The following is a 27,983-nucleotide window of genomic DNA, read 5'->3' as shown; positions in this document are numbered from 1 at the left end:
ATATAGCTACACTTCTACATCCTGTGTTGTGCTCTGTTGATGATGAGGGGATCCAGAGTTGATATAGTTACACTTCTACATCCTGTGTTGTGCTCTGTTGATGATGAGGGGATCCAGAGTTGATATAGCTACACTTCTACATCCTGTGTTGTGCTCTGTTGATGATGAGGGGATCCAGAGTTGATATAGCTACTCCTCTACATCCTGTGTTGTGCTCTGTTGATGATGAGGGGATCCAGAGTTGATATAGCTACTCCTCTACATCCTGTGTTGTGCTCTGTTGATGATGAGGGGATCCAGAGTTTTCCTTTTAACTGCGTGGTGCATGATGTCTGAGGGTTGAATGCTGATGTGCTGTAGATTCTTGACCCAATAAAGGGGATTTAAAACTGGTCTATTCATTCAAGGAACTCACTCTTCAGGCTCGCTTCACTGTCTGAGAAGTTCAGCAGCTCCTCCAGCTCATCCCCTGTGTCATCTTCCTCCTCCTCTGCCTCCCGGGACATCTGGGGCTTCCCCTCACCTTTCCCTCCCAACTCCAGGTAGCCCTTGGCTTTGGGGTTAGGCCCTCCGCTCCGTATACCAGCCTCTGCCTTAGCCTTGGTGCCTTGCATCGTAGACGTGTGCTCCTCCCAGACTGGTGTCCCCCCTGGACTGCCACCTCCTGGCCGGGTGCCTGCCTCTCCGCTGGGGGCTTCTGCACTGGGGGCCAGTGACACCGCAGACTTGCTGGTACACAGCCCCATGAAGGTCTGCTTTTCTTGTGCAAGCTTACCCTCACTATTTCTCTCACACACTCCCTAGACTAGTGATGCACTGTGCGTTCTTGATGAGACTGGCTAAAACTAGGCATTACTACTGGTGTCTGTGTTGCTTCCAAGAGAGGCAGAGGAGCACACTATTCAGTATTTTCCATAACAGCCGTTTTGAACAGAAGCTTTTGTTCTTCGGGTTCAGCTGGGTTTCAGAGAGCCCTTGACTTAAGACTAGTATCAAGACAGCTTGCCAGGGAAGTCTGTTGGTCGCAGTCACCTCAGCTCTCAGAGCACACACCTAATCTAAATCATAGCATCTCTTAATCATAGCATATACTTATCATGCAGTGTTATTCAGACTATTTGTAAATGCTCTTTTTGGACATAATTTCTCTAAAAAGCTTCCAAAGGTGTGCTGTTAACATTTAATCCGGTTTAAATCAATAAATACATTGAATTTAATTAATTACAATTATATGGATTAGGAGTCAGGTATAGTTCACAGCTATTAATGTCTCATGGACAAAGAAATGTAACAATTACATGAGATTATAATTCTGAGTTTCCAAGATTACACCACTACAAATTAGTTTTTTCTCTACTCATAATTATGTTTAAAAAGTGAATAATATACCTTTACAGTGTCATTTATTTTTCTCTGAAAGGAGAGAAGAGGCACTTATCTAACAGTGGCATGACCACAGGTGAGCCTCATTTACCAAATCACTTTGTTGAATTACCACCCTGTTTCAATCCCTCATTATATGGGGGGAATCATTTCTCAAATATTATCTAGTGGGAAAGCCCAATCATCTTATTGTGATGTTAAAAGTTCTGGATCATTTACTATACAGGATAGTTATGTACAGTTGAGGTCGGAAGTCAGGTTGGAGTCATTAAAACTTGTTTTTCAACCACTCCACAAATTTCTTGTTAACAAACTATAGTTTTGGCAAGTCGGTTAGGACATCTACTTCGTGCATGACACAAGTAATTTTTCCAACAATTGTTTACAGACACATTATTTCACTTATAATTCACTGTATCACAATTCCAGTGTGTCAGAAGTTCATGTACACTAAGTTGACTGTGCCTTTAAACAGCTTGGAATATATCAGAAAATTATGTCATGGCTTTAGAAGCTTCTGATAGGCTAATTGACATCATTTGAGTCAATTGGAGGTGTACCTGTGGATGTATTTCAAGGCCTACCTTCAAACTCAGTGCCTCTTTGCTTGACATCATGGGAAAAATCAAAAGAAATCAGCCAAGTTCTCAGAAAAAAATTGTAGACCTCCACAAGTCTGGTCCAACGCCTGAAGGTACCATGTTCCTCTGTACAAACAATAGTACGCAAGTATAATCACCATGGGACCACGCAGCCATCATACCGCTCAGGAAGAAGACGCTTTCTGTCTCCTAGAGATGAATGTACTTTGGCGCAAAAAGTGCAAATCAATCCCAGAACAACAGCAAAGGACCTTTTGAAGATGCTGGAGGAAACAGGTACAAAATTATCTATATCCACAGGAAAACGAGTCCTATATTGGCGTAACCTGAAAGGCCGCTCAGCAAGGAAGAAGCCACTGCTCCAAAACCGCCATAAAAAACTGCACATGGGGACAAAGATCGTACTTTTTGGAGAAATGTCCTCTGGTCTGATGAAACAAAAATAGAACTGTTTGGCCATAATGACCATTGTTAGCCGACGAGCACCATCCCAACCGTGAAGCACGGGGGGTGGCAGCATTTAAAAAAAAATGTTTTACCTTTATTTTACTAGGCAAGTCAGTTAAGAACAAATTCTTATTTTCAATGATGGCCTAGGAACAGTGGGTTAACTGCCTGTTCAAGGGCAGAACGACAGATTTTGTACCTTGTCAGCTCAGGGATTTGAACTTGCAACCTTTCGGTTACTAGTCCAATGCTCTAACCACTAGGCTACACTGCCGCCCCAGCATCATGTTGTGGGGGTGCTTTGCTGCAGGAGGGACTGGTGCATTTCACAAAATAGATGACATCATGAGGAAGGGAAATTATGTGGATATATTGAAGCAGCATCTCAAGAAATCAGTCAGGAAGGCAAAGCTTGGTCGCAAATGGGTCTTCCAAATGGACAATGACCCCAAGCATACTTCCAAAGTTGTGGCAAAATGGCTTAAGGACAACAAAGTCCAGGTATTGGAGTGGCCATCACAAAGCCCTGACCTCAATCCCATAGACATTTTGTGGGCAGAACTGAAAAAGTGTGTGCGAATAAGGAGGCCTACAAACCTGACTTTGGTACACCAGCTCTGTCAGGCGGAATTGGCCAAAATTCACCCAACTTATTGTGGTAAGCTTGTGGAAGGCTACCCAAAACGTTTGACCCAAGTTAAACAATTTAAAGGCAATGCTACTAAATACTAATTGAGTGTATGTAAACTTCTGACCCACTGGGAATATGATGAAAGAAATAAAAGCTGAAATAAATCATTCACTCTACTATTATTCTGACATTTCACATTCTTAAAATAAAGTGGTGATCCTAACTGACCTAAGACGGGGGATTTTTACTCAGATTAAATGGCAGGAAAACTGTGAAAAACTGAGTTTAAATGTATTTGGCTAAGGTGTATGTAAACTTCTGACTTCAACTGTTGTTAGCCTACATAACACCATCTCTTCATGAAGCGTGTCCACACAAGACACATTGGTCACTTCCGTAGCTCCCTAAAATAGGGTGATATGTACCTCTAAACTAAACCACCGATACTGGGCGAGAGATTGTTTTTATCCACTTAGGGGCTAAGGTTAAGAATGGGGGTAGGCGATGGGAGTGTGATCCTAGATCTGTGGTTCGGGACAACTTCATTTGGTCTCACAGGTCTCATCGCATGCTGTTTGTGATTACAAAGTTTTGTCTGAGTTATAGCAGTCAGTGTGCAGGTTCCACCCTTTTCTCTGATGTTCTACAGGGGCAACCAACATGCCTGTGAGACTATGGAACACTTAGATACTGCTGAAAGGTGCAGTGTTTTTTTCCCCTCATAGTATAAATGCTTAAAATCCTCATCTTTTAAAGGCAATGGTCAAGTAATACAGTAGATGTTTTCCTCTGCCCTAAGGACCCAATGCATTTAATCAGGAACAAAATTGAGAGAGAAGTTATCTCCACTTGGATGCAGTGAATGGATGTGTAAGAAAGCAATTGTAGCCTATTTGACATGGAAGTACAGACAACTTATATCCAGTCTCTTTGCTGTCACTGTCTCCTGTGAAGAGGGCAGTCTCACATTTTATTGTTGTAGTTGGTGAGTGGGGCCAAAAGTAGACTGGTGCTGAAAGAGGACCACACAACTGGGGTGGCATTAAGTTTTGAAGAGGATCAACTGAAATGGAAGATTCCTGGTGTCTGTGAAGCCCACCGTTTGGTGTGACGCAGACCCGGTGAAGAGTGTGGTGAAACAGAGAAGACCCTGTCTGTCCTGTTGAGTTTTAATGCAGTCTTTTTACCCGACAAAGTCAAGTTATGATATGCCAATTATCCCGTGAGAGCTTTTGTCCCGAACCCATTGAGGTGTTTTAAAGGTGCCAAGCTTATGGCCATGTTAAAACAGTGTGTAGGAGGGAGATTCCTAGATGTGAGAAGTGTGCAGGAGGGCATGGAACTGTAGGGGTAGCCATGTTTTTATTTTACTCGGCAATAAGAACAAATTCTTATTTTCAATGACAGCCTAGGAACAGTGGGTTAACTGCCTTGTTCAGGGGCAGAACAACAGATTTGTACCTTGTCATCTCAGGGATTTAATCTTGCAATCTTTTGGTTACTAGTCCAACACTCTAACCACTAGGCTACACTGCCACCCCAATGATACTGGGGATCAGAAGTGTCCAGTGAGAGAAAGGGTCAGGGTCAGAGTAGTACAGAAGGTGTCATGTGCTGAGGCAGTGAAGAGAGTTGTAGAGGAGGAGGGATCCTAAGAGTGCTACATTGCTTTTGTAAGGTTGGCTTCTCAGCGTTCATAAATCAAATCAAATTTATTTATATAGCCCTTCGTACATCAGCTGATATCGCAAAGTGCTGTACAGAAACCCAGCCTAAAACCCCAAACAGGAAGCAATGCAGGTGTAGAAGCACGGTGGCTAGGAAAAACTCCCTAGAAAGGCCAAAACCTAGGAAGAAACCTAGAGAGGAACCAGGCTATGTGAGTTCATTTAGCTGTAAGGTACTGTAGCTTTCTGAGTGCAATACGCTTCTATAGGCAACAGTTAGACCTGCCCTCCAAGCAGCTCACTGTAGCTACACAGCTTCATCCTACTCAAGAGAGATTTGGATTGCAAATGATAGCCATGGTTATCAACTGTACAGCAGAAATAGAATGTAAATCACAGAAAATAGCTGTGATGGCAGCTGAAGAGAAGAACTTAGGTGAGACTTTACTGCAGAAGAGTTAGAAAGTATGTTAAACTCTAGTGTCCCGTCTTCCCAGGCTGCCAGTCTGGTATAGGACCAGACAGGGCCAAGTAGTGGAATGGGGTAGTGGGGTTTTAATAGGTAAAGGGTTGGTGTGGCAATTTTTTTCTTCCATTTTCCCTGTCCTTTTGCCCCTTTTCATGTCACAAAGTGCAAGAACTTCAAACTTACATAAATGTTTAAATAATGTTTACATAATGCTTTACTCATTTCATGTGTATATACTGTTTTCTATGCCACTCTGACATTGCTCAACCTAATATTTATATATTTTTTAAATTGCATTATTTTACTTTCAGATTAGTGTGTATTGTTGTGAACTATTAGATACTACTTCACTGTTGGAGCAAGGAACACATGCATTTCTCTACACCCACAATAACGTCTGCTAAATTTGTGAACGTGACCAATAAAATTTGATTTGACCAATGCTCAAATGGGTGCGATTCGCCAATACAAACAAGAAGAACACCGCATGACGTGTGCATCATCTTGTGGTGTAAAAGTTGAACTACTGAAAAATGTCCAATGACGCTTTCTTGTAAAGGGTTTAACATCTCTGGTGTCCGTTGGGTTTTTTGTTGCCAGTTGTGCCCACATCAGAGAGGGGGGTAAATAATAGCCAGCTCTTCATTATGCATGTTGATGAGCTGTGTTGTAAAGGGTGACACACATGAGAGTGTAAGGTAAAGTCCAATAGAGTCAAACAGATTAATAATATGCAGAAATACAAAATGTCGGCTGATCCCTTGATATGGTCATGCACTTTCATTAACGTTAAAAATGTAGTTACTTTATCAAAATGTGGTGATGTTTCATCAGACCAGACACCGGTATTACTGATGTAATTCTCGTGAAAATGTTCACCCCTTTTTCAAATTGACCTTCATAAACCCCATGGTGTGTGATGGCCGCGTCTGATCATGATTATGTTTTAGCAGAATGTATCATATAAAATAATCATACTGCACACTAAACATACATTCCTGGTGTTCTGTGAGTATCTCGTCTGTGATAATTAAATATAATACATGGGGAAAGTATTTTTATTTCAAAAGAAATAATTTGACTCAGGCAATCTTTGGGCTACTAAAAAGGGTCAGTTTCACAATGCATAGAGCTACCCATGTGTTGGATAATTCGAGATCGTAGTTTCAAGTCAACTGCGTTGCTGAATGAAGAGCAGTCGTGCTACCATACCGGGTCTGACAGGAGAAAGACAGTCCTCGTTTTACCTTGGGAATTGTATATTTCGTGATAAATAAGATATACAGAGAGCGGGGTTAATTTAAATTCAATATATAGTCAACAACTTGGGTTTTCATTGGGGCTCCATTTTAAAGTCAGGATTGTCAAAATGTTGAGTGTTGCAAGAACAGCTTCAAGGTCTCTCCCCTCTCCAAACTGCTCAAGAAGTGTGTCCTCCTTGATAAAGAAGGTAAATCAGCCACAATTGACAAATAATGTTAGTTTAAATGTTTCCAAGAGGTGTAATTGGACATGAAGGATAACTAATTCAAGTAGTAATGGCTAGTTTTAGCTAACAACGTTAGCTAACGTTAAATGTCGCAGCTAAAGTAGCTAGTTAACATCGTTTGCCATCTGATGGATAAAGCTGCCATCCCGAAAAAATACTAGTTAAATTAAACCTCTTAAGGATCGGCCCCTTTTTTTTTTCAATTTTTGCCTAAAATGACATACCCATACCCAAATCTAACTGCCTGTAGCAAGGACATGCATATTCTTGGTACCATTTGAATGGAAACACTGACGCTTGTGGAAATGTGAAAGGAATGTAGGATAATTTAACACATATCTGGTAAAAGATAATACAAAGAACAAACCAAATGTTTTTCTTGTACCATCATCTTTGAAATGCAAAAGAAAGGCCATAATGTATTATTCCAGCCCAGGTGCAATTTAGAACGTTTAAGACTGATCCAATAAATCATTGCATTTTTGTTAATGTTGTATCAAGACTGCCCAAATGTGCCTAATTTATTTATCAATAACTTTTCATTTTCAAAACGGTGCACTTTCCTCGAACAATAGCATAGCTACTGTAAATTGGACAGTGCAGTTAGATTAATCTTTCTGCCAATATCAGATATGTCTAAAGTCCTGGGAAATGTTCTTGTTACTTACAACTACATGCTAATCGCATTAGCCTCCGTTAGCTCAACCGTCCCGCAGGGGACCCACCAATGCTGAAGAAGTTTTAACAATAGTCATGTCGGAAAACTAACTGTTCAAGAAGAAGAGCTAGCCAGTTAATGTTAGCTTGGCAAGGCGTGACTAGTTGTACTATTAGTTAACTAGCTAACTTACAGTAGCCAGCTTGCTAACTTTTCGCCAAGCCGGGGTTAGCCAGGATGTTTTCTTTAACTATATCATGTGTTGTTCTTCTGAATAGACATACCAAGTAATGTACATTAGCGACCATAGTGGGAGCTTACTAAGGGACTAAGTAATGCCTAGCTAGTTAACGTTACCCGCTTGAAGTGATTGAATTGCAAGTGGTTTCAAACCCTTAAGCAGTTTGTTATTTTGTGTAAGATAAGTTAATGAAATGTGCAGGTCTTGTTATAAAGGGGGGCGTCATTAATCGTGAAAATAACACCTGTGACCATCACTGTGGTGTCCCAGGGCATGATGTTCAAATGTCATAACCAAACATCATTTTAGACAAGCTATGTAGCTATTTCATTCTTAACTGCCTTCATGTTGCTGGACCCCAGGAAGACACGGCAGCGGCTAATGGGGTTCCTTAATAAATACAAGTACATTCATAGACAATGTTTTATACCACATTAGGATTATTGTGCATCCATGCCCTGTGTTAATTTAAAAATATACCAGTTTGTTTTCATTTATTGGTTGAAAAGGGTTAAGGACAGATTTCACTAATAAGTAGTCATGATATGGTAGCTAACCAATATTTTCCTCATAGGCTTGCTGGAATGGATTTCAGCAAGATGCTCTCAGGTCTGTGGCCAGATGTGACTATTCGTGAGTATTCTTAACTGAAGTTTCTTTCCTGAAGTTTCCCAAGTAAACTAATATGTAAACTAGTTAATATCAATATAGCATCCAAGAACATCTCTGACCATTTGTGCTTACCTTGATTTACTTTGTTTTCCAGATCAGAGGCAATCAAAGGATCAGTGATTGGGATTGATCTGGGTACAACAAACTCCTGTGTGGCGGTTATGGAGGGCAAACAAGCAAAGGTCAGTTTATGTTTTGAGATGGCAGTGTTATCACATTTATTTATAAAACCCTTATACGGAGTGCTAATACAGAAACCCAACCTGCATTGCTTGCTCTTTAGGGTTTTAGATGTAGAAGCACAGGTTATCATTTCATCAGGGATTTAATTACGAATGTTTGACCTGTGTAATGAAGAGAACGTCTTTGAAATCATCTTTTGATAGTTGTTTTTCTACACTGTTACTGACTAGTTTGTTGTGACAGGTACTGGAGAATGCAGAGGGAGCAAGGACAACACCTTCAGTGGTCGCCTTCACAGCTGATGGCGAGAGACTTGTTGGCATGCCTGCCAAAAGACAGGCAGTCACCAACCCTAACAACACCCTCTATGCCACCAAGCGTCTCATTGGTCGTCGTTACGACGATGCAGAGGTTCAGAAGGACCTGTGAGTGTTTTACTATATATCTCTTATATACCTTAGTAGACATTGTAAGGCATTAGTTGGAAATGATTTTGAGGTATAGATAAATTCATGGCAGGTTTCTCTTTGTGGCTTCACAGGAAGAACGTGCCCTACAAGATTGTCCGTGCTTCCAATGGTGATGCCTGGGTCGAGGCCCATGGAAAGCTCTACTCCCCCAGCCAGGCTGGTGCCTTCGTGCTGATGAAGATGAAGGAGACAGCAGGTAATCTACCTATCAATTAGTGTTCATTGCCCACGTAGGGGGAACTAGCATGCCAATTCTCTGTTACCAACTACCCCTGTCTATGTGCTAAAAAAAAAGCATGCACTCATTGTAACATTGTCCTGGTTTTAGAGAACTACATGGGTCACAATGTGAAGAATGCAGTGGTCACTGTGCCAGCCTACTTCAATGACTCCCAGAGACAGGTATCAGCCTTACTTTATTTCTTCAACTTTGTCTGCTGAATCATTCATTACTGGCAAACACTGGTGACCGAAAGTCACTTTGTCACTAGCTATGCCTTTGCCATTGACTCACAGAATGGTGCTCTATTCAAGCCTCAATTTTGATCAGTGTATTTGTGTCTGGCTGCATTTACACAGGCATTTTTTCTTTACAAATTGGGCTTCAAGAGGTCAACCGATTAATTGGAATTACCTATTTTTAAGAAAACTTGAAATCGGCCATCTGCATTTTTGGATGCCGATTATATTGCAATCCACGAGGAGACTGGCCCGGATTTGACCATATTAATGACCTAAGGCTTGTATTTGTTTGTTTATTATAATTAAGTCTGATTTGATAGAGCAGTCTGACTGAGCGGTTGTAGGCAGCAGCAGGCTCGTAAGCATTCATTCAAACCGCACTTTCCTCCGTTTGCCAGCAGTTTTCGTAATGCTTCAAGCACAGCGCTGTTTATGACTTCAAACTCCCGAGATTAGGCTGGCAATACTATAGTGCCTATAAGAACATCCAATAGTCAAAGGTATATGAAATACAAATGGTATAGAGAGAAATAGTCTTAGAATTCCTACAACCTAAAACTTCTTAACTGGGAATATTGAAGACTCAAGTTAAAAGGAACCACCAGCTTTCTCATATTCTGAGAAAGGAACTTAAACGTTCGTTTTTTTATATGGCACATATTGCACTTTTACTTTCTTCTCCAACACTGTTTTTGCATTATTTAAACCAAATTGAATATGTTTCATTATTTTTTTGAGACTAAATTGATTTATTGATGTATTATATTAAGTTAAAATAAGTGTTCATTCAGTATTGTTGTAATTGTCATTATTGCAAATATATATAGAAATTGGCCGATTTAATCGGTATCGGCTTTTTTCGGTCCTCTAATAATCGGTGTCTGTGTTGAAAAATCATAATCAGTCAGCCTCTACTTTTGACCAATCGGATCAGCTCTGAAAAAGATCTTTAACTCCCAGATTAGAAAAATTTCTTGTGATATTGTGTAGAAAGACATGACTTTACAATTTCAATTACTAAAATGTCTTATTTTTTAATTTAACCTATTTTGACAGGAAAGACCTATTGAGACCTAGGTCTCTTTTCCAAATGCGCCATGTATAATACAATATAAAATACATATTAAACACTATATACAGACCCAGTCAAAAGTTGACACACCTACTCATTCAAGGGTTTTACTTTATTTGTACGATTTTCTACATGGTAGAATAATAATGAAGATGTCAAAACTATGAAATAACACGCATGAAATCGTGTAGTAACCAAAAAAAGTGTTAAAACAAATCCAAATATATTTGAGATTCAAAGTTGCCACCCTTTGCCTTGATGACAGCTTTGCTTTGCTTACAATGTCTCAAGCAGCTTCATGAGGAATACTTTTCCAACAGTCTTGAATGAGTTCCCACATATGCTGAGCACTTCTTGGCTGCTTTTCCTTCACTCTGCAGTCCAACTCATCCCAAACCATCTCAACTGGGTTGAAGTTGGGTGATTGTGGAGGCCAGGTCAACTGATGCAGCACTCCATCACTCTCCTTGGTCAAATAGCCCTTACACAGCCTTAAGTGTGTTGGGTCATTGTCCTGTTGAAAACCAAATGATAGTCCCACTAAGCACAAACCAGATGGCATGGTGTATTGCTGCAGAATGCTGTGGTAGCCATGCTGGTTAAGTGTGCCTTGAATTCTAAATAAATCACCAGGAAAGCACCATCACACCACCTCCTCCATGCTTCATGCTGGGAGCCACACATGCAGAGATCATCCGTTCACCTACTCTGCGTCGCAGAAAGACATGGTGGTTGGGACCAAAGATCTCACATTTGGACTCATCAGACCAAAGGACCATCATATTTGGACCAGAATGCAACCACATCTGTATGTAATGACAATATGCTCATGTCTCCGCCCTAACAATGGGAGCCGTTGTCCCAAAGGCAGGAAGGTAGGCGACAAGTTTAGGTCCAAAATAATCCCATAGAAACACAGTTGGCTTATTTTGGCAAGAGTGAAACTTCTCGCTTCGCCTCTTCCCCTCTGCTGTGCTTCCCTGCCATCGTTCGCTTTGTGACTGACAGGCGCCTGCCCTATCAATAGCTCGCTAGAAGATGCATATGTTCATTCTAGCGGGAGGGGGCCCGACAGACTAACGAATTGAAACTTTAAATTAAAAGTAGCCTAAATAATATGAAGTGGAAAACATAGCAGGCTGAAAATGAGTCTAACCGGCTGAATAGCCGACAGCCGGCACTAATGAAAAACGCTGTGTAATGAGTAGGTCATTTTGTTTACAGGCCACAAAGGATGCTGGTCAGATTGCTGGGCTGAATGTGCTGCGAGTCATCAATGAGCCCACTGCTGCTGCTCTGGCCTACGGTCTGGACAAGACTCAGGACAGAATGTAAGTATAACAACCCTACAAACTGGAAAACTTCTACGACACCTAAGCAATGACCGTGACCTTATTTTTATCCATGCTTTTAGCTCATGTTTCACACCTGTCCCTGACTTGCAGCATTGCCGTCTATGACCTGGGAGGTGGCACCTTTGACATCTCTGTCCTTGAGATCCAGAAGGGCGTGTTTGAGGTGAAGTCCACAAACGGAGACACCTTTTTGGGTGGAGAGGACTTTGACCAGCACCTACTGACCCACATTGTGAAGGAGTTCAAGAGGGAGGTGAGAAGGAGGAAGTATCCTGGATAAAGAACTATGTGATACCTTTATCTGACCAAGCACATCTGCCACATTCAAGCCAGCCATTTTTATCAAACCTTTGGTTTTTCCTTCCAGTCTGGAGTTGACCTGACCAAAGACAGCATGGCTCTGCAGAGAGTAAGGGAGGCAGCTGAGAAAGCCAAATGTGAACTGTCATCATCCCTGCAGGTGAGTTTCATCCCACAGCAGACATTTATTTCATTGCCAAGCTAATGATAAGAATAAACAAGATCTTGGTCAATAGAAATGACTTGCTTGTATTTTATACAGTCCCTTGACCCTCATGGTTTGTGTTGTAAGATCTGTAACCCCTAGCTGTACCCTCACACGGGGTCAGCTCTAGTAGAACAAACATCACATTCCACTGCATCACTCCTCTGAGCTAGGCTGTCCATCATCCAAATGTAAGATAGTTCAAGTATGGATGATGCAATATGTAAAACCTGTATATGTTACCTCCCTCTCAATCTTGATGTAAAACATTTTACGGAGACTTTTTCTCCCACAGACCGACATCAATCTGCCCTACCTGACCATGGATGCCTCTGGCCCCAAGCACTTGAACATGAAGTTGACCCGCTCCCAGTTTGAGGGCATTGTGTCTGACCTGATCCGCAGGACAGTGGCCCCCTGCCAGAAGGCCATGCAGGACGCTGAGGTCTCCAAGGGGGACATCGGAGAGGTGCTTTTGGTCGGTGGCATGTCCCGTATGCCCAAGGTGAGCAGATCTCCCAGTTTCTATCCCACCTCATCATGCTTTGCCCCTCTCTGACCCTCCATTCTACGGTCTCCTCTCAGGTCCAGCAGACAGTCCAAGACCTGTTTGGCCGTGCTCCCAGCAAGTCAGTCAACCCAGATGAGGCTGTGGCCATTGGAGCTGCCATCCAGGGAGGTGTTCTGGCTGGAGATGTTACTGATGTGCTCCTTCTGGATGTCACACCACTGTCTCTCGGTATCGAGACCCTCGGAGGGGTGTTCACCAAACTCATCAACAGGAACACAACCATTCCCACCAAGAAGGGCCAGGTGCGGGACAAAAATCCAAATTTGTTCTGGCTGTGAAACCTAAATGAATAGTATATACTTCATTGTCTTACCTCATCAGTGGTACTGATGCATTCCTCCTCCTCGTTCAGGTGTTCTCAACAGCAGCTGATGGTCAGTCCCAGGTGGAGATCAAGGTGTGCCAAGGGGAGAGGGAGATGGCAGCAGACAACAAGATCCTGGGACAGTTCACTCTGGTAAGTGTCCTAGCTGATTCATACTAACTCAATTTAAATGGGATATCTTTAAATTCTCTGGTGTATCTGATGTAAACAATGTCTTACTGATGTTTCGTTCATGCAGGTTGGAATCCCCCCTGCCCCACGTGGAGTACCCCAGATCGAGGTCTGCTTCGACATTGACGCCAATGGAATCGTCCACGTCTCTGCCAAAGACAAGGGCACAGGCCGCGAACAGCAGAGTAAGATCATCAAACAACTCTGAGGTCATTAAAGATCCCATGGCACTTATCGTAAGAGTAGGGGTGTTAACCCCGGTGTCCTGGCTAAACTCCCAATCTGGCCCTCAAACCATCACGGCCACCAAATAATCCCCAGTTTACAATTGGCTCATTCATCCCCTGTAACTATTCCCCAGGTCGTGGCTGCAAATGAGAACGTGTTCTCAGTCAACTTACCTGGTAAAATAACTGATAAATAAAAGTAGGATTTCAGTAATGTATTTTTACTTTACACTGCTTCTCCTTCACTTCTCCAGTTGTTATCCAGTCCTCTGGTGGCCTCAGCAAGGACGACATTGAAAACATGGTTAAGAATGCAGAGAAGTACGCAGAGGAGGACCGGAGGCGAAAGGTAGGTTTGACATTCTCTTATCAGCTGTCCGTTTGAACTTTTATCAGTTACATCCCCAGCTGGAGTTGGGCTGTGTTTTGAATAAGGTGTGACTGAATGCTGACAGTAATCCTTGGTGTCCTGTTTGTTTTTGCCTAGGACCGTGTTGAGGCTGTTAACCAGGCCGAGGGCATCGTCCATGACACTGAATCCAAGATGGAGGAGTTCAAGGATCAGCTCCCTACTGATGAGGTATGTGGGACATTTTATTATAATAATACATAGGATTTTTAAAGCTTTTTACAAAAACCCAAGGACACTGAACAGCAAAATGTACATAACTATGCCTCTGAAACATCCCAAACAATCACAAATATCAGGAAATTCCAGTAGTCCTAGTATTTGAGTTTGTTCCCCATCTTTCAGTGCAACAAACTGAAGGAAGAGATTGCCAAAGTGAGAGACTTGCTGTCACGGAAGGATGAAGAGACTGGGGAAAACATCAAACAGGCTGCCACCACCCTTCAGCAGGCATCACTCAAACTCTTTGAAATGGCTTATAAGAAGGTAATTATTTCAGCACCCCAACATTGTCCAGTAGTTTTTTTTTTTTTTTTTTTTTTTTCACTTGCATTTGTAAAGGATTGTGGCCAGCCTGGATTGGTTGCTTAGCTTGTCAATTAAGAGCCCAACATTCTTTCACAATGGGTCAATTGATATATTGCTGTTATATTTATTAACCAGCTGTTCTCCATTTGGTCTCAGATGGCATCAGAGAGGGAAGGTAGCAACGGCGGCTCTGGATCGTCATCGTCAGAAGGTGGAACTGGAGAGAAGAAGGAAGGCCAGCAGTGAAACCTTTGCACTTGTGGTTGTCTGGAGACGTGGACTGATGGGCTTGGGATTGTAGACCTGTTGTCCTGAGTGGCAGCTATTGTATTCTAGTCATTCTCACATGCTGTGTTTTTGCAGTAAAAAGTATACTGTATATGTCATTGAGTACATTTACATGCACAGTAATAATTTGATATTAAACAGATTATGGCAGTAGGCAGATTATGCAATAGTCATGTAAACACCTTACTCTGCTTATCATAATCGGCGTACGGTCAAAATCAAAGTAAGCATACGCTGATTAAAACACCAGGACATGTAAACATTTTGTAATCGGCGAAGTGAGAGTTCGGAAACAACTGAATGTATGCGTCTTCGGAATCATATATGTGGTGGTAGAATATTTTGATTGCTGATTTTCTGCATTTTTCAGAGTGCCATCGGGTAGCCTGATTTCATGTGTCCATGTAAATGTGATTATTAGGGAAATTGTTCTTCTTGCAAAGCTTGTAAATGTTTAAATTGAACTATTATATTAATCTGATTATCCATTATAATCTCATTAGTGTGTGCATGTAACTATACTCAGTGTATGTTCCTCCACCCCTTTGTAATTTAATTGTGATAGACTATATATCCTGTCCATTTTAAGAAATTATTTGCATCTGTAGTGAACTGTTTATAGCAATTGTGTTAGTCTGACTGTGATGCCATTTTGGGTTTCACTTTTCCATGTAGCTCTGCTGGTCTAGACAACAGTGGAAATGCAATAGAAGAAGCTTGGCTTTTCTCTAGCTCAATACTGTTTATCTGCTCTATGAAAACAGTTGGCATATGTACAGTGATATGAGTAGCGTGTGTGTGTGTGGTTAAAGATGTATAATACGACAATACAGCTGCAGGGTTGTCTTTTGAATCTTTATTTGTTATTCCATTCGGTACAGAAGAGCACTCATTCTTCTTGACTTTGTCATGGGTATAAGCTGAATGAATGATTAGAAGCTACCATGCATACAAATAGATTTTGTTTTGCCATAACTATTGTATGATGTTTGAGCTGCTGCCTATCTGACATATAATTGGCAGCAGTAGTCTGTGAAAAGGAGAAAATAACCAGTCTGGTATGAGGTGGATTTATTGTCAAATTTTAGATTGATATTTGGGTTCTCAATTACAGTCGCTAACTTTCCAAATAAAATTCTACATTTCAACAGTGGTTTTGGATATGAGAAATTGGCAATACATTCATTGTACTTTTGCTGGGATTGAGGCAGATGATGTGGAGTCAAGCCAAATGTATTTGTCACAGCCATTAACCAGGTTTCCATCCACCCTTTTTATGCGAATAAAATGTCGGATAAAAAATGTTTAGTTGGCAAGTAGTCCTTTACAAATGTCGACAAAATACACTCGATAATGTGGCATCTTTTTGTGGAGGTAAAATTCCTTATGCGAGAATTGTCGGTGGAAACGCTTTAATGCGCAAATATTTATGAATATTGATATAACAAACATATCCAGGCTATATCACAACCGGTCGTGATTATTTGTTAGCCCATAAGGCGGCGCACAATTGGTCCGGGTTTGGCCGGTGTAAATAAGAATTTGCTCTTAACTGACTTGCCTAGTTAAAGGTTACGTTTAAAAAATAAATAATATCGTAGTAAACTGCGTCACGCGATGACGTGTGGTCCTCCCACTACGACTCACCGGGAAAGCGGGCAGTTTATTGCCGCGTTCAAAACAACTGGGAACTCGTAAATCTCCGACTTCAGTGTGTTCAAAACATCTGGGAACCCGGAAAAAAAATTAATGGTCATCCAACTCGGGCATTACCGCGTTCAAAACAACTGGGAACTTGGAAAAATAGATGCCAGTGATCTTCAGGTCGGATAGTCGGAGCTCTAGGAGGCCCGAGATCCCGAGTTGGATGACTGTTACAATCGATTTCTCCCATTCGGAACCCCCCTCCCTCCCTTCAATGAATCCATTGAAGTCAGATATTCCTAAATTCTCAGTAGTTTTGAACGCGGCATAAGTCACAGCGCCAACGTTTCTTTCTTGGAGGTATAGACCTATCCCACAATTCACAGCGGAACTGTAGTCTATGGTGCCAACAGGACTATAAATTTGCAAGGGGCTAGATTTCAGTCCTTTTTTTGTCTGACATGACAATGAAGGAGAGTCGTGTTTATTTGTTGTCTGGTAAGCTTTTCCTGCTTTTAGGACAGTCTTAATGAAAATCCAGTTATTAATGATAACGTTGTAGTTAACGTTAGCTAAATAACAAAATTGTGTGGAACTTGCAGGGGCAAGGTAGGAATGTTAATTAAACAAACTGCTGGCTAAACGCTAAGTTAGCTAACTGATTTAAATGTACTATTAACGTTACCTTGTTCAGGTAGTTACTAGTTTCAATGGCTGCCATTTTACTGTTGACTGTTTGAGAGGCAAGTTGGTAAGGCTAACGTTACCTAAATAATTGGCAAGTTTCACGTGCAAGGCCGAGATGACACGTGGTGCCACGCAAAATGTCGGACAAGTTGGCTAAAACAGTCATTCGCTACCACTTGTTTCATAGTGCTTTGTCAGAAGTCATACTTTTTACCTAGACATGTTAGTAGATATGGAAGGGCTGCAAGTGGGAATAACTTGCTCCCCTTAAAGGGAACTGTTTCCCACATTCTAACATTCTAGACTTACAAAATCACGATTGGCTAGTTCGTGACCCAGTAGTAGTCAGCTGTACAGGCCAGCCCCATGCCCGAGTTAGTGTTACACTGCTGGGAGAGAAAGGCTCAGCTAATGTAGCTTGCTTGGTCCAGCAGACACTGTTTTAGTGGCTGTTGGTGCTGAGCTGTAGCGGAGCTGTGCCCATCTTGAGTGGCCTGTACCCACACTGGGGCAACCCTAGTAGAAGGGCCAACAAATATTTTTATTTAATACAGCCACATCTGTAGTTACTAGTGAATTTATATTCTACTCATTTATTATTTCAGGAAATCCTGCTGAATGAATTCCAACTATTGAAGGTGAGAATAAGTATATTGTAAATGGGTATGTTGTGTGCAGTGATTTAACACATTCTTGTGTATGGTGATAAACCTTTGACACAGCACAATTCTCTATGCTTGTCTACATATTACTTGCTTATATTTGTATGGATTATAGCGCAATGTCTAAGCATTCTTTCTTTGCATTTCAGGAAAACCTTAATCTCTCAATTGAAGTCTCTTCAACTCTTTACAATGTTTTGAAGGTGAGGATGTCTCAGTAGTTGTAGCGAAACTCCATGAACAAGTACTTTAATGTGCAGTGATGCGAGCATTATAGCTTTAACCCAGCTTTCTTACTGGTGGTGACGACTTTTAAATTCTGAGCATGTTATTAATGGCTGTTATGGCCGCTACATTGTGTTTGTGCTGTAAGGACTTTGATCATTCCTAACTAAATTATTTTGTTTCAGGGGAGCTTAACTGAAATATTACTTTACAACTCCATTGAAGGTGAGGATGGATCAGAATTATAGCTAAAAGACATGTACTGTGCAATGATGATGACATTTATCACCTACTTATTGTCTAGTGAAGAACCTTCGGAACCCTGAGCACACTTCGTTCCTGAATACCTCACGTCTCATTCTGTGTATATATTAATGTTTTCCTTCATCTTCCAGACAAAGCATTGGATTGCTTTGACAGGATTTGATGGCTTTATTTAAAGGTAATGTACCTATACCATGTGGATTGTCTTTTGGACCCAAGCTGTACTCATAATCATGGCAGAGGCTACTTCCTCGTTGGTGATCTCTTTTCCTTGGGAGAATAACCCAGGACTTTGGCACAGTTTGAAGTAGTCTCCATCTACAACAATCTGACTAGAAGACCTGAGACACTTTTATTTGTAATATGTTGAAACTAAACTAATGTGTTGCTGTGTAATGAGATTGGTTTGTGTACCTCAACAGGATTGTTCCTGTCTGGACTTGAATGGGGGTATATAGACTTATGCATCCTGCAGGTGACTCCCTAAACTCCAGGCCAGACCAAGTGCGAGGTAATGACCTTTGAACATGTTGATTTCTGGACCCAAATGGTACTGTCATAACTTAATGTGTGCTGATGAGAGCTTTATAGCTTTAACCCAGCTTTCTTACTGTTGGTGAAGACTAGTTAACTCTGAGCACATTTTTGTAATGGCTGTTACTGTGTACGGTATTTATTATAACTAATTCAATATCTTTGCATTTCAGGACTACTTGCCAACTACGGAATGCTTCAACTATTCAAGGTGACGGTGGGCATTATTTTACTAAGACACGTACTGTGCAGTGATGACATGTATCACCTACTTGATGTCTAGTGAAGAACCTTCGGAACCCTGAGCACAACTTCCTGAATGACTCTTACTGTCTGTTCTTGTATATGTTGCTCATAGGCTTTCTCCTTTCCTCCTCAGGAATAATGTAGATGAGACTGGAGATGCTTAGGCTGTTTTCATGGCTTATTTGGAGTCAATGCAAGGTAATGCACTCAACATCTGAAGTTATTCTCCAACCCAAACAGTACTTCCATAAACATGCTGTGCAGTGATGCAAGCATTATAGCTTTAACCCAGCTTTCTTACTGCTGGTGACGACTATTCAATTCTGAGCACGTTTGTAATATTGTGTTTGTGCTGTAAGGACTTTGATCATTCCTAACGCAATTGTTTTGGTCTTTCAGGGAAACCTGACTACGAAATATTACTTTACAACGCCGTTGAAGGTGAGGCTGGATCAATTATACGAAAAGATGTGCTGTGATGACATTTATCACCTACTTGATGTCTAGTGAAGAACCCTGAACACAACTCTGCCTGGATGACTGTCTTATGTATACTTTGCTCATAAGCTTTCTCTTTTCCTCAGGAATAATGGAGATGCTTGGGCTGGATTGATGGCGTCGCTACAAGGTAATTACTTTTAAATAGGGGATTTCTGAACCCAAATGGTACAGTCAGGTACAGTGCACTGATGAGAGCTTCATAGCTTTAACCCAGCCTTACTGTTGAAGACTTGTCAATGCTGAGCAGTTTGCAGTGGCTGTTACTGTGCATAGTATTTTATAAGGACTTTATTTTACTTATCAGGTAGACTTACACTTTAGTGGGATGCCACAGCTCCATTCAAGCTATGGATGTGTTAGAATGATTGTAGATTAACATCACGCATGTACTGCATTGATAACTTTACTCACTTGTGAAGAACACTGAGCACAGTTCTTGCCTGACTGTCAGTCAACTTTCATCTGTATTGTTCATATCCGTTTCCTTCATCTTCCAGACAAAGCATTGAGTTACTTCGACAGGATTCGATGGCTTTATTTAAAGGTAATGTACCTATACCATGTGGATTGTCTTTTGGACCCAAGCTGTACTCATAATCATGGCAGAGGCTACTTCCTCGTTGGTGATCTCTTTTCCTTGGGAGAATAACCCAGGACTTTGGCACAGTTTGAAGTAGTCTCCATCTACAACAATCTGACTAGAAGACCTGAGACACTTTTACTTGTAATATGTTGAAACTAAACTGTCACTGTGAGAGCTTTATAGCTTTAACCCAGCTTTCTTACTGTTGGTGAAGACTAGTTAACGCCGAGCACATTTTCTAATGGCTGTTACTATGTGCGTAGTATTTATTATAACTAATAAGATTTCTTTGCATTTCAGGACAACTTGCCAGCTATGATTTCAAGGTGAGGATGGGTGAGGTTCTGTAGCTGAAAGACATGTACGGTGCAGTGATGATGACATTTACCGCCTACTTGTCTAGTGAAGAACCTTCGGAACCCTGAGCACACTACTTTCCTGAATACCTCACGTCTACATTCGGTGTACATAATGTTAATATTTTCCTTCATCTTCGACAGACAAAGGGGTGGCAGGTAGCCTATTGGTTAAAGCGTTGGACTTGTAACCGTAAGGTTGCCAGATCGAATCCCTGAGCTGACAAGGTAAATCTGTCGTTCTGCCCCTGAACAAGGCAGTTAACCCCATGTTCCTAGGATGTCATTCAAAATAAGAATTTGTTTACAGACTTGCCTAGTTAAAGGTAAAATAAAAAAGCATTGACTTGCTTGGACAGGATTGACAGCTTGATTAAAGATAATGTACATAGAATATCTGGAGTGATTTAATTTTGGACCCAAGCTTGTACTCATAATCATGACACAGGCTACGTCTCCTTTGGTGATCTCTTTTCCTTGGGAGAATAACACTGGACTTTGGTACAGTTTGAAGTAGTCTCCATCTACAATAATCTGACTAGAAGATCTGAGACATTTGTAATGTATGTCTGATTTGTGTGTACCTCCACAGGTTTGTTCCTGTCTGGACTTGAATGGGGTATAGACTGCTTCATCCTGCAGGTGATTGACAACGCCAGACCACTTGGCTTGACCACCACTGGCAGGGTTCAGTGACGTGTGGATCAATGGGCAATCCCTGTGGTTATATCTTTGGGGTTGCCATATTTAGGGTGATGAAATACTTTGACTGGGTTAAATGATTTATAAAACAATCATGCCTAATTCTTGAGCGAATCAGACAGGCTGAGATTATTTGGTATTTTGGTCAGGTGCAGTTGAATATAAATCCCCAGTCAGAGGGTTTATAAGTAATTGCGGGTGAACAAAAGCTGACCTACACTAGTTCATATGACCCCAACTGTTCTATCCTGGGGAGTGGAGCATTGCATAATCCTGACATGTCAGTGTTTCTGAACAAATGTACCACAATGAAATGATCGTATTACCTCAATTGTGGGCCCAACTGCATAAATTGATTTTCAAATGGTGTAAAATAAAATTGTTCTTATGAGTCATGTCATAAATCCATAACTTATTATTTGTCATAATAAACAAAGTTAATGGCACAACAGACTTGACTCAAATTGTGGTTGCCCCAAATGAACCCATGTACAATAAATTCGTTGGTGGCTCTGCAGACTGGTGAAAGTGTTTAAAGGTCCTATTTTGGGAGAATGTTTGGCAACCCGGGCCTTTGAGTGCCAATAATACTTTGCTGGATGATTTGAAAATGGCAGTGAATGTTTTACAATCTTTTTGGTGTCGAGGGGAGATGATGCCACATTGTGCAAAGTAATTAAATGCACGAACCCGATGGGGGCGCCGGTGAGGAGCAGCGCTCGAGCCGGTCCAGGATTGGCCAATGGTATGCCACAGCTGTTCCTGGAAAAACTCGTGTATGTTCCTCATGGCGAAAGGGATTCGGAAGGGCACACCAGGAATGAAGAGAGCAGTGCGCCTCAAAACGGAACTTTTGCTTTTTGAGGAGTGGCGTTTTTTACCCTTTTTTTGTCAGGTACTACTTGGGCAGGTAGTCATTGATATATATGAATTAAATTTCAAACGTGGAGGATAACCATACCGATATAACTGATTGTACAAAAGATTGGATTATTACTTCTGACTCGACAGTGAGCGAATTGTTTACATCAGTTCAGTGGAAAGCATCTGGCTGGCAGAGGAGACCCAACATGTGAGTGTGCCCACTGCTCTCTTCACTGAAATTGTGTGTACATTCAATTATGTCAATGTGGAGGTGTAATTTCAACGTAATTGGGTTAACCCAATCAGGGTTCTTACGTACGTTTGTCATTGAATTTTATATTTTGCCCATTTTCTTTCAGAACCGAATTAAACCGCAGTTGCTGAAAATGTTCTCTAAGGATGGATGCCTGGCTGTGTGTACAGTGATATTTATTCTGTCAAGTGAGGCTAGAGGTAAGGGATCAACATCTTGTTACCTTTGTGCAGTGTATTCAATGTCACAAATAACCTAAACGAAATATGGAAAGAATTATCAGCTTTCGTCTGTCCTCATTGATGTACAAATACATATGAAAATATATGTCCATTTGAAAAGCTGAATATGTGGATGTGATACTGCACATTTTTGAGATAATATATATTTTACACTTTATATACGGCACCCAGTGGCGAACAGTGCTGTTTAAGATGACGGAGGATTCTTTTTTTCTTTTCTTTTTTTAATGAGCATGGCCTATTTTCTATTACAGCATATTGGATGACTGTCATTCATATTCCATTCACCCAGTTCAATGTAACATCGATAGGTTTAGGCTACTACGTGATACTCAAATTTTCCCTATACCCATCACGAGGTTGTTGCAACCTAGCCTATGAATCTAAGTTTACAATGTAGCTGCACACAGTTTGAGAGAAAATGTTGAGGTGACAGACCACCTTGCACACTCTTACCTGCATCGAGCTGATCTAGGGTGTAGTCATTAGTCCAACAGTTTGCTTCCGTTTAAGAAACGTTTTTCAACAGATTCGGCAGTATAGCCGTTACACCGGTGGGCCCCAGTGGAAATAAATGAATAAAACCAAACATTTACCTTGACTTAGAAGAGTTTCAGTCTTGTGCTGGATAGTCATAACCATATAGGTAACATAGCATCCCTCTGTTTGAGCCAGTTGTTTCAAGTAGGCTAAACTAGCTAGCTAAATTAAACTGAAAGTTTAAAAAAATAAATCTCTCTCTTGTTTCTTCTTCATTTTTGAAGCAAATATTTGGTCAAAACTGTTCAATTGGTTTTCTCTCTCTTTGAGTCAACCAGTCACCACATTTTTTGCACGGCAATGCTAGCTAGCTGTAGCTTATGCTTTCAGTACTAGATTCATTCTCAGATCCTTTGATTGGATGGACAACATGTCAGTTCATGCTGAAAGAGCTCTGATAGGTTGGAGCGCGTCCTCTGGAAATTGTCATAATTACTGTGTAAGTATGGAAGGGGGTGAGAACCAAGAGCTTCTTAGTTTTTGTATTGAAGTCAATGTACCAAGCAGGGGGATGGAAACTAGCTGTTCTCCAGCTAGATCATGCTGTTGAGGCCTCTGTATACATTCATTGCAAAACTGTGTTTTAAGAAATTATTTGGTGATGTGAAAATATTTAGTAAAGTTCTTTCTAAAAAGTACAACTTTTTTAATGTTTTACAATTTTTATGAAATTCACTGAGGAGGATGGTCCTCCCCTTCCTCCTCTGAGGAGCCTCCGCAGAATTAGCACCATAGATCATACTGTGTTTCCAAGCAGAGACACTAGTTGATTATTGTTTATATATACAGTACCAGTCAAAAGTTTGGACACACCTACTCATTCAAGGGTTTTTCTTTATTTTTTTACTCTTTTCTACATTGTAGTGAAGACATCAGAACTATGAAATAACACGTATGGAATCATGTAATGACCAAAAAAGTGTTAAACAAATCAAAATATATTTTAGATTATTCAAAGTAGCCACCCTTTGGCTTGATGACAGCTTTGCACACTCTTGGCATTCTCTCAACCAGCTTCATGAGGAATAATTTTCCAACAGTCTTGAAGGAGTTCCCACATATGCTGAGCACTTGTTGGCTACTTTTCCTTCACTCTGCAGTCCAACCCATCCCAAACCATCTCAACTGGGTTGAAGTTGGGTGAATGTGGAGGCCAGGTCATCTGAGGCAGCACTCCATCGCTCTCCTTGGTCAAATAGCTCTTACACAGCCTGCAGGTGTGTTTTGGGTCATTGTCCTGTTGACAAACAAATGATAGTCCCACTAAGCGCAAACCAGATGGGATGGCGTGTCGATGCAGAATGTTGTGGAAGCCATTGCTGGTTAAGTGTGCCTTGAATTCTAAATAAATCACAAATCACCAAAGGACAGATTTCCACCGGTCTAATGTCCATTGCTATTGTTTCTTGGCCCAAGCAAGTCTGTTCTTCTTATTGGTGTCCTTTAGTAGTGTTTTTTTTGTTGCAGCAATTTGACCATGAAGGCCTGATTCACACAGTCTCCTCTGAACAGTTGATGTTGATGTGTCTGTTACTTGAACTCTGTGAAGCATTTATTTGGGCTGCAATCTAAGGTGCAGTTAACTCTAATCAACTTATCCTCTGCAGCAGATGTTCAAAAGTCACTTAGAAATGCCCTTGTTTTTGAAATAAATTTGTTTAAAAAATTGTCCATTAAAATAACATCAAATTGATCAGAAATACAGTGTAGACATTGTTAATGTTGTAAATGACTATTGTAGCTGGAAACGGCAGATTTTTTATGTAATATCTACATAGGTGTACAGAGGCCCATTATCAGCATCCATCACTTCTGTGTTTCAATGGCATGTTTTAGCTAATCCAAGTTTATAATTTTAAAAGGCTATTGATCATCAGAAAACCCTTTTGCAATTATGTTAGCATATATATATATATATATATATATATATATATATATAAAACGCAACATATGAAGTATTGGTCCCATGTTTCATGAGCTAAAATAAATGTTCCATACTCACAAAATGTTTATTTCTCTCAAATGTTGTTTCATTCACTTGTTAGTGAGCATTTCCCCTTTGCCAAGATAATCTAGCCACCTTACAGGTGTGGCATATCAAGAAGCAGATTAAATAACATGATCATTGCACCTTGTGCTGGGGACAATAAAAGGCCACACTAAAATGTGCAGTTATGTCACACAACACAATGCCACAGATGTTTCAGTTTTGAGGGAGCGTGCAATTGGCATGCTGTCCACATGAATGTCCACCAGATCTGTTGCCAGATAATTGAATGTTCATTCCTCCAATGTCTTTTTAGAGAATTTGTCAGTACGTACAACCGGCCTCACAACCACAGACCAAGTGTATGGCTTTGTGTGGGTGAGTGGTTTGCTGATGTCGACATTGTATGCCCCATGGTGGAGGTGGGATTATGGTATGGGCAGGCATACTACGGATAGCAAACACAATTGCATTTTATCGATGGCCATTTAAATGCACAGAAATACCGTGACGAGATCCTGAGGCCCATTGTTAGGCCCATTTTCTGTAAGCTATCTTTGACCAGCTGATGCATATCTGTATTCCCAGTCAACTGAAATCCATAGATTAGGGCCTAATGAATTTATTTCAATTGACTGATTTCCTCATATGAATTGTAACTCAGTAAAGTCTTTGAAATTGTTGCATTTATATTGTTTTTCAGTATATACATTTTTTTATTTTTTTGTTATTATTATTCATTTGTTTAACCTACAGTTGAAGTCAGAAGTGTACATACACTTTGGTTGGAGTCATTAAAACTCGTTTAATGCACAAATTTCTTGTTAACAAACCAGAGTTTTGGCAAGTCAGTTAGGACATCTACTTTGTGCATGACACAAGTCATTTTTCCAACAATTGTTTACAGACAGATTATTGCACTTATAATTCACTGTATCACAATTCCAGTGGGTCAGAAGTTTACATACACTAAGTTGACTGTGCCTTTAAACAGCTTGGAAAATTCCCGAAAATGATGTCATGGCTTTAGAAGCTTCTGATAGGCTAATTGACATCATTTGAGTCAATTGGAGGTGTACCTGTGGATGTATTTCAAGGCCTATCTTCAAACTCCGTGCCTCTTTGCTTGACATCATGGGAAAAACCACAAGAAATCATCCAAGACCTCAGAAAAAAATTGTAGACCTCCACAAGTCTGGTTCATCCTTGGGGAGCAATTTCCAAACGCCTGAAGGTACCACGTTCATCTGTACAAACAATAGTACGCAAGAATAAACACAATAGGACCATGCAGCCGTCATACCGCTCAGGAAGGAGGCGCGTTCCATCTCTTAGAGATGAACGTACTTTGGTGCGAAAAGTGTGTCACTTTCTAACCTTAGTTCCTTTATTATGTCTTCGTGTTAGTTTGGTCAGGGCGTGAGTTGGGGTGGGTAGTCTATGTTCTTTTTTCTATGTTGTATTTCTGTGTTTGACCTGGTATGGTTCTCAATCAGAGGCAGCTGTCGATCGTTGTCTCTGACTGAGAATCATACTTAGGTAGCCTGTTTTCCCCACATTGGTTGTGGGTGATTATTTTCCGTGTCAGTGTTTGCTCCATACCGGACTGTGTCGGTTTCCATTTATTCTCTTATTCTTTTGTTTTCTGTGTTCAGATATATTTCATTGCAATTATATTATGGACACTTACCACGCTGCGTATTGGTCCGATCCTTCCTACTCCACCTCAGAAGAGGAGGACAAAAACTGTTACAAAGTGCAAATCAATCCCAGAACAACAGCAAAGGACCTTGTGAAGATGCTGAAAGAAACAGGTACAAAAGTATCTATATCCACAGTAAAACGAGTCCTATATCGACATAACCTGAAAGGCTGCTCAGCAAGGAAGAAGCCACTGCTCCAAAACCGCCATAAAAAAAGCCCAACTACGGTTTGCAACTGCACATGGGGACAAAAATTTTACTTTTTGGAGAAATGTCCTCTGGTCTGATGGAACAAAAATAGAACTGTTTGGCCATGATGGCCATCGTTATGTTTGGAGGAAAAAGGGGGAGTCTTGCAAGCTGAAGAACACCATCCCAACCATGAAGCACGGGGGTGGCAGCATCATGTTGTGGTGATGCTTTGCTGCAGGAGGGACTGGTGCACTTCAGAAAATATATGGAATCATGAGGCAGGAACATTATGTGGATATGTTGAAGCAACCTCTCAAGACATCGGTCAGGAAGGTAAAGCTTGGTCGCAAATGGGTGTTCCAAATGGACAATGACCCCAAGCATACTTCCAAAGTTGTGGCAAAATGGCTTAAGGACAACAAAGTCAAGGTATTGGAATGGCAATCACAAAGCCCTGACCTCAATCCTATAGAAAATTTGTGGGTAGGACTGAAAAAGAGTGTGCGAGCAAGGAGACCTACAAACTTGACTCGGTTACACCAGCTCTGTCAGGAGGAATGGGCCAAAATTCGTCCAACTTATTGTGGGAAGCTTGTGGAAGGCTACCCAAAATGTTTGACCCAAGTTAAACAATTTAAAGCCAATGGTACCAAATACTTATTGAGTGTATGTAAACTTCTAACCCACTGGGAATGTGATGAAATAAATACAAGCTGAAATCATTCACTCTACTATTATTCTGACATTTCACATTCCTTAAAATAAAGTGGTGATCTTAACTGACCTAAGACCAGGAATGTTTACTAGGATTAAATGTCGGGAATTGTGAAAAACCGAGTTTAAATGTATTTGGCTAAAGTGTATGTAAACTTCTGACTTCAACTGTAATTATTCTCAGCAAATAGTTTTTTTTATTAACAATTATGTTTACTCTACTTCCAATCGCACATTGAAATTTACTGTAAGGTCCAGA

The 27,983-nt window shown here is 40.9% G+C and overlaps 2 protein-coding genes and 1 non-coding gene across 3 annotated transcripts in view; all 3 read left to right on the top strand.

Annotated features, from left to right (window-relative positions):
• Window positions 1-6,334: 6,334 nt before the first annotated feature.
• On the top strand, window positions 6,335-15,978 carry LOC112256039 (stress-70 protein, mitochondrial). Its single transcript, XM_024428981.2, has 17 exons — window positions 6,335-6,649; window positions 8,162-8,220; window positions 8,354-8,441; window positions 8,686-8,867; window positions 8,984-9,108; window positions 9,241-9,314; window positions 11,671-11,777; window positions 11,892-12,054; window positions 12,169-12,261; window positions 12,602-12,811; window positions 12,892-13,119; window positions 13,230-13,334; window positions 13,441-13,558; window positions 13,855-13,949; window positions 14,088-14,180; window positions 14,355-14,495; window positions 14,694-15,978. Exons 1-17 carry the CDS (start codon window positions 6,569-6,571, stop codon window positions 14,781-14,783), a joined length of 2,052 nt encoding a protein of 683 aa, XP_024284749.1. The 5' UTR covers window positions 6,335-6,568; the 3' UTR covers window positions 14,784-15,978.
• A 1,512-nt stretch (window positions 15,979-17,490) lies between these two features.
• LOC112257209 lies at window positions 17,491-17,692 on the top strand. Its single transcript, XR_002954542.1, has one exon. It is a non-coding gene; the product is annotated as a small nucleolar RNA SNORA74 (small nucleolar RNA).
• A 4,188-nt stretch (window positions 17,693-21,880) lies between these two features.
• Window positions 21,881-27,983, top strand: part of LOC112256041 (fibroblast growth factor receptor-like 1) — a 56,140-nt gene continuing 50,037 nt past the window's right edge. The window contains exons 1-2 of the mRNA XM_024428982.2: window positions 21,881-22,301; window positions 22,453-22,546. Coding sequence (XP_024284750.1) covers window positions 22,480-22,546 — 67 coding nt within the window. The 5' untranslated portion in view covers window positions 21,881-22,301; window positions 22,453-22,479. The remainder of the gene's footprint in view (window positions 22,302-22,452; window positions 22,547-27,983) is intronic.

This window comes from Oncorhynchus tshawytscha, linkage group LG08, assembly GCF_018296145.1.
Source record: "Oncorhynchus tshawytscha isolate Ot180627B linkage group LG08, Otsh_v2.0, whole genome shotgun sequence".
Lineage (NCBI taxonomy): Eukaryota > Metazoa > Chordata > Actinopteri > Salmoniformes > Salmonidae > Oncorhynchus > Oncorhynchus tshawytscha.
Note: the sequence above shows the minus strand (reverse complement) of the source record. Positions and strands in the feature narration are given on the sequence as shown.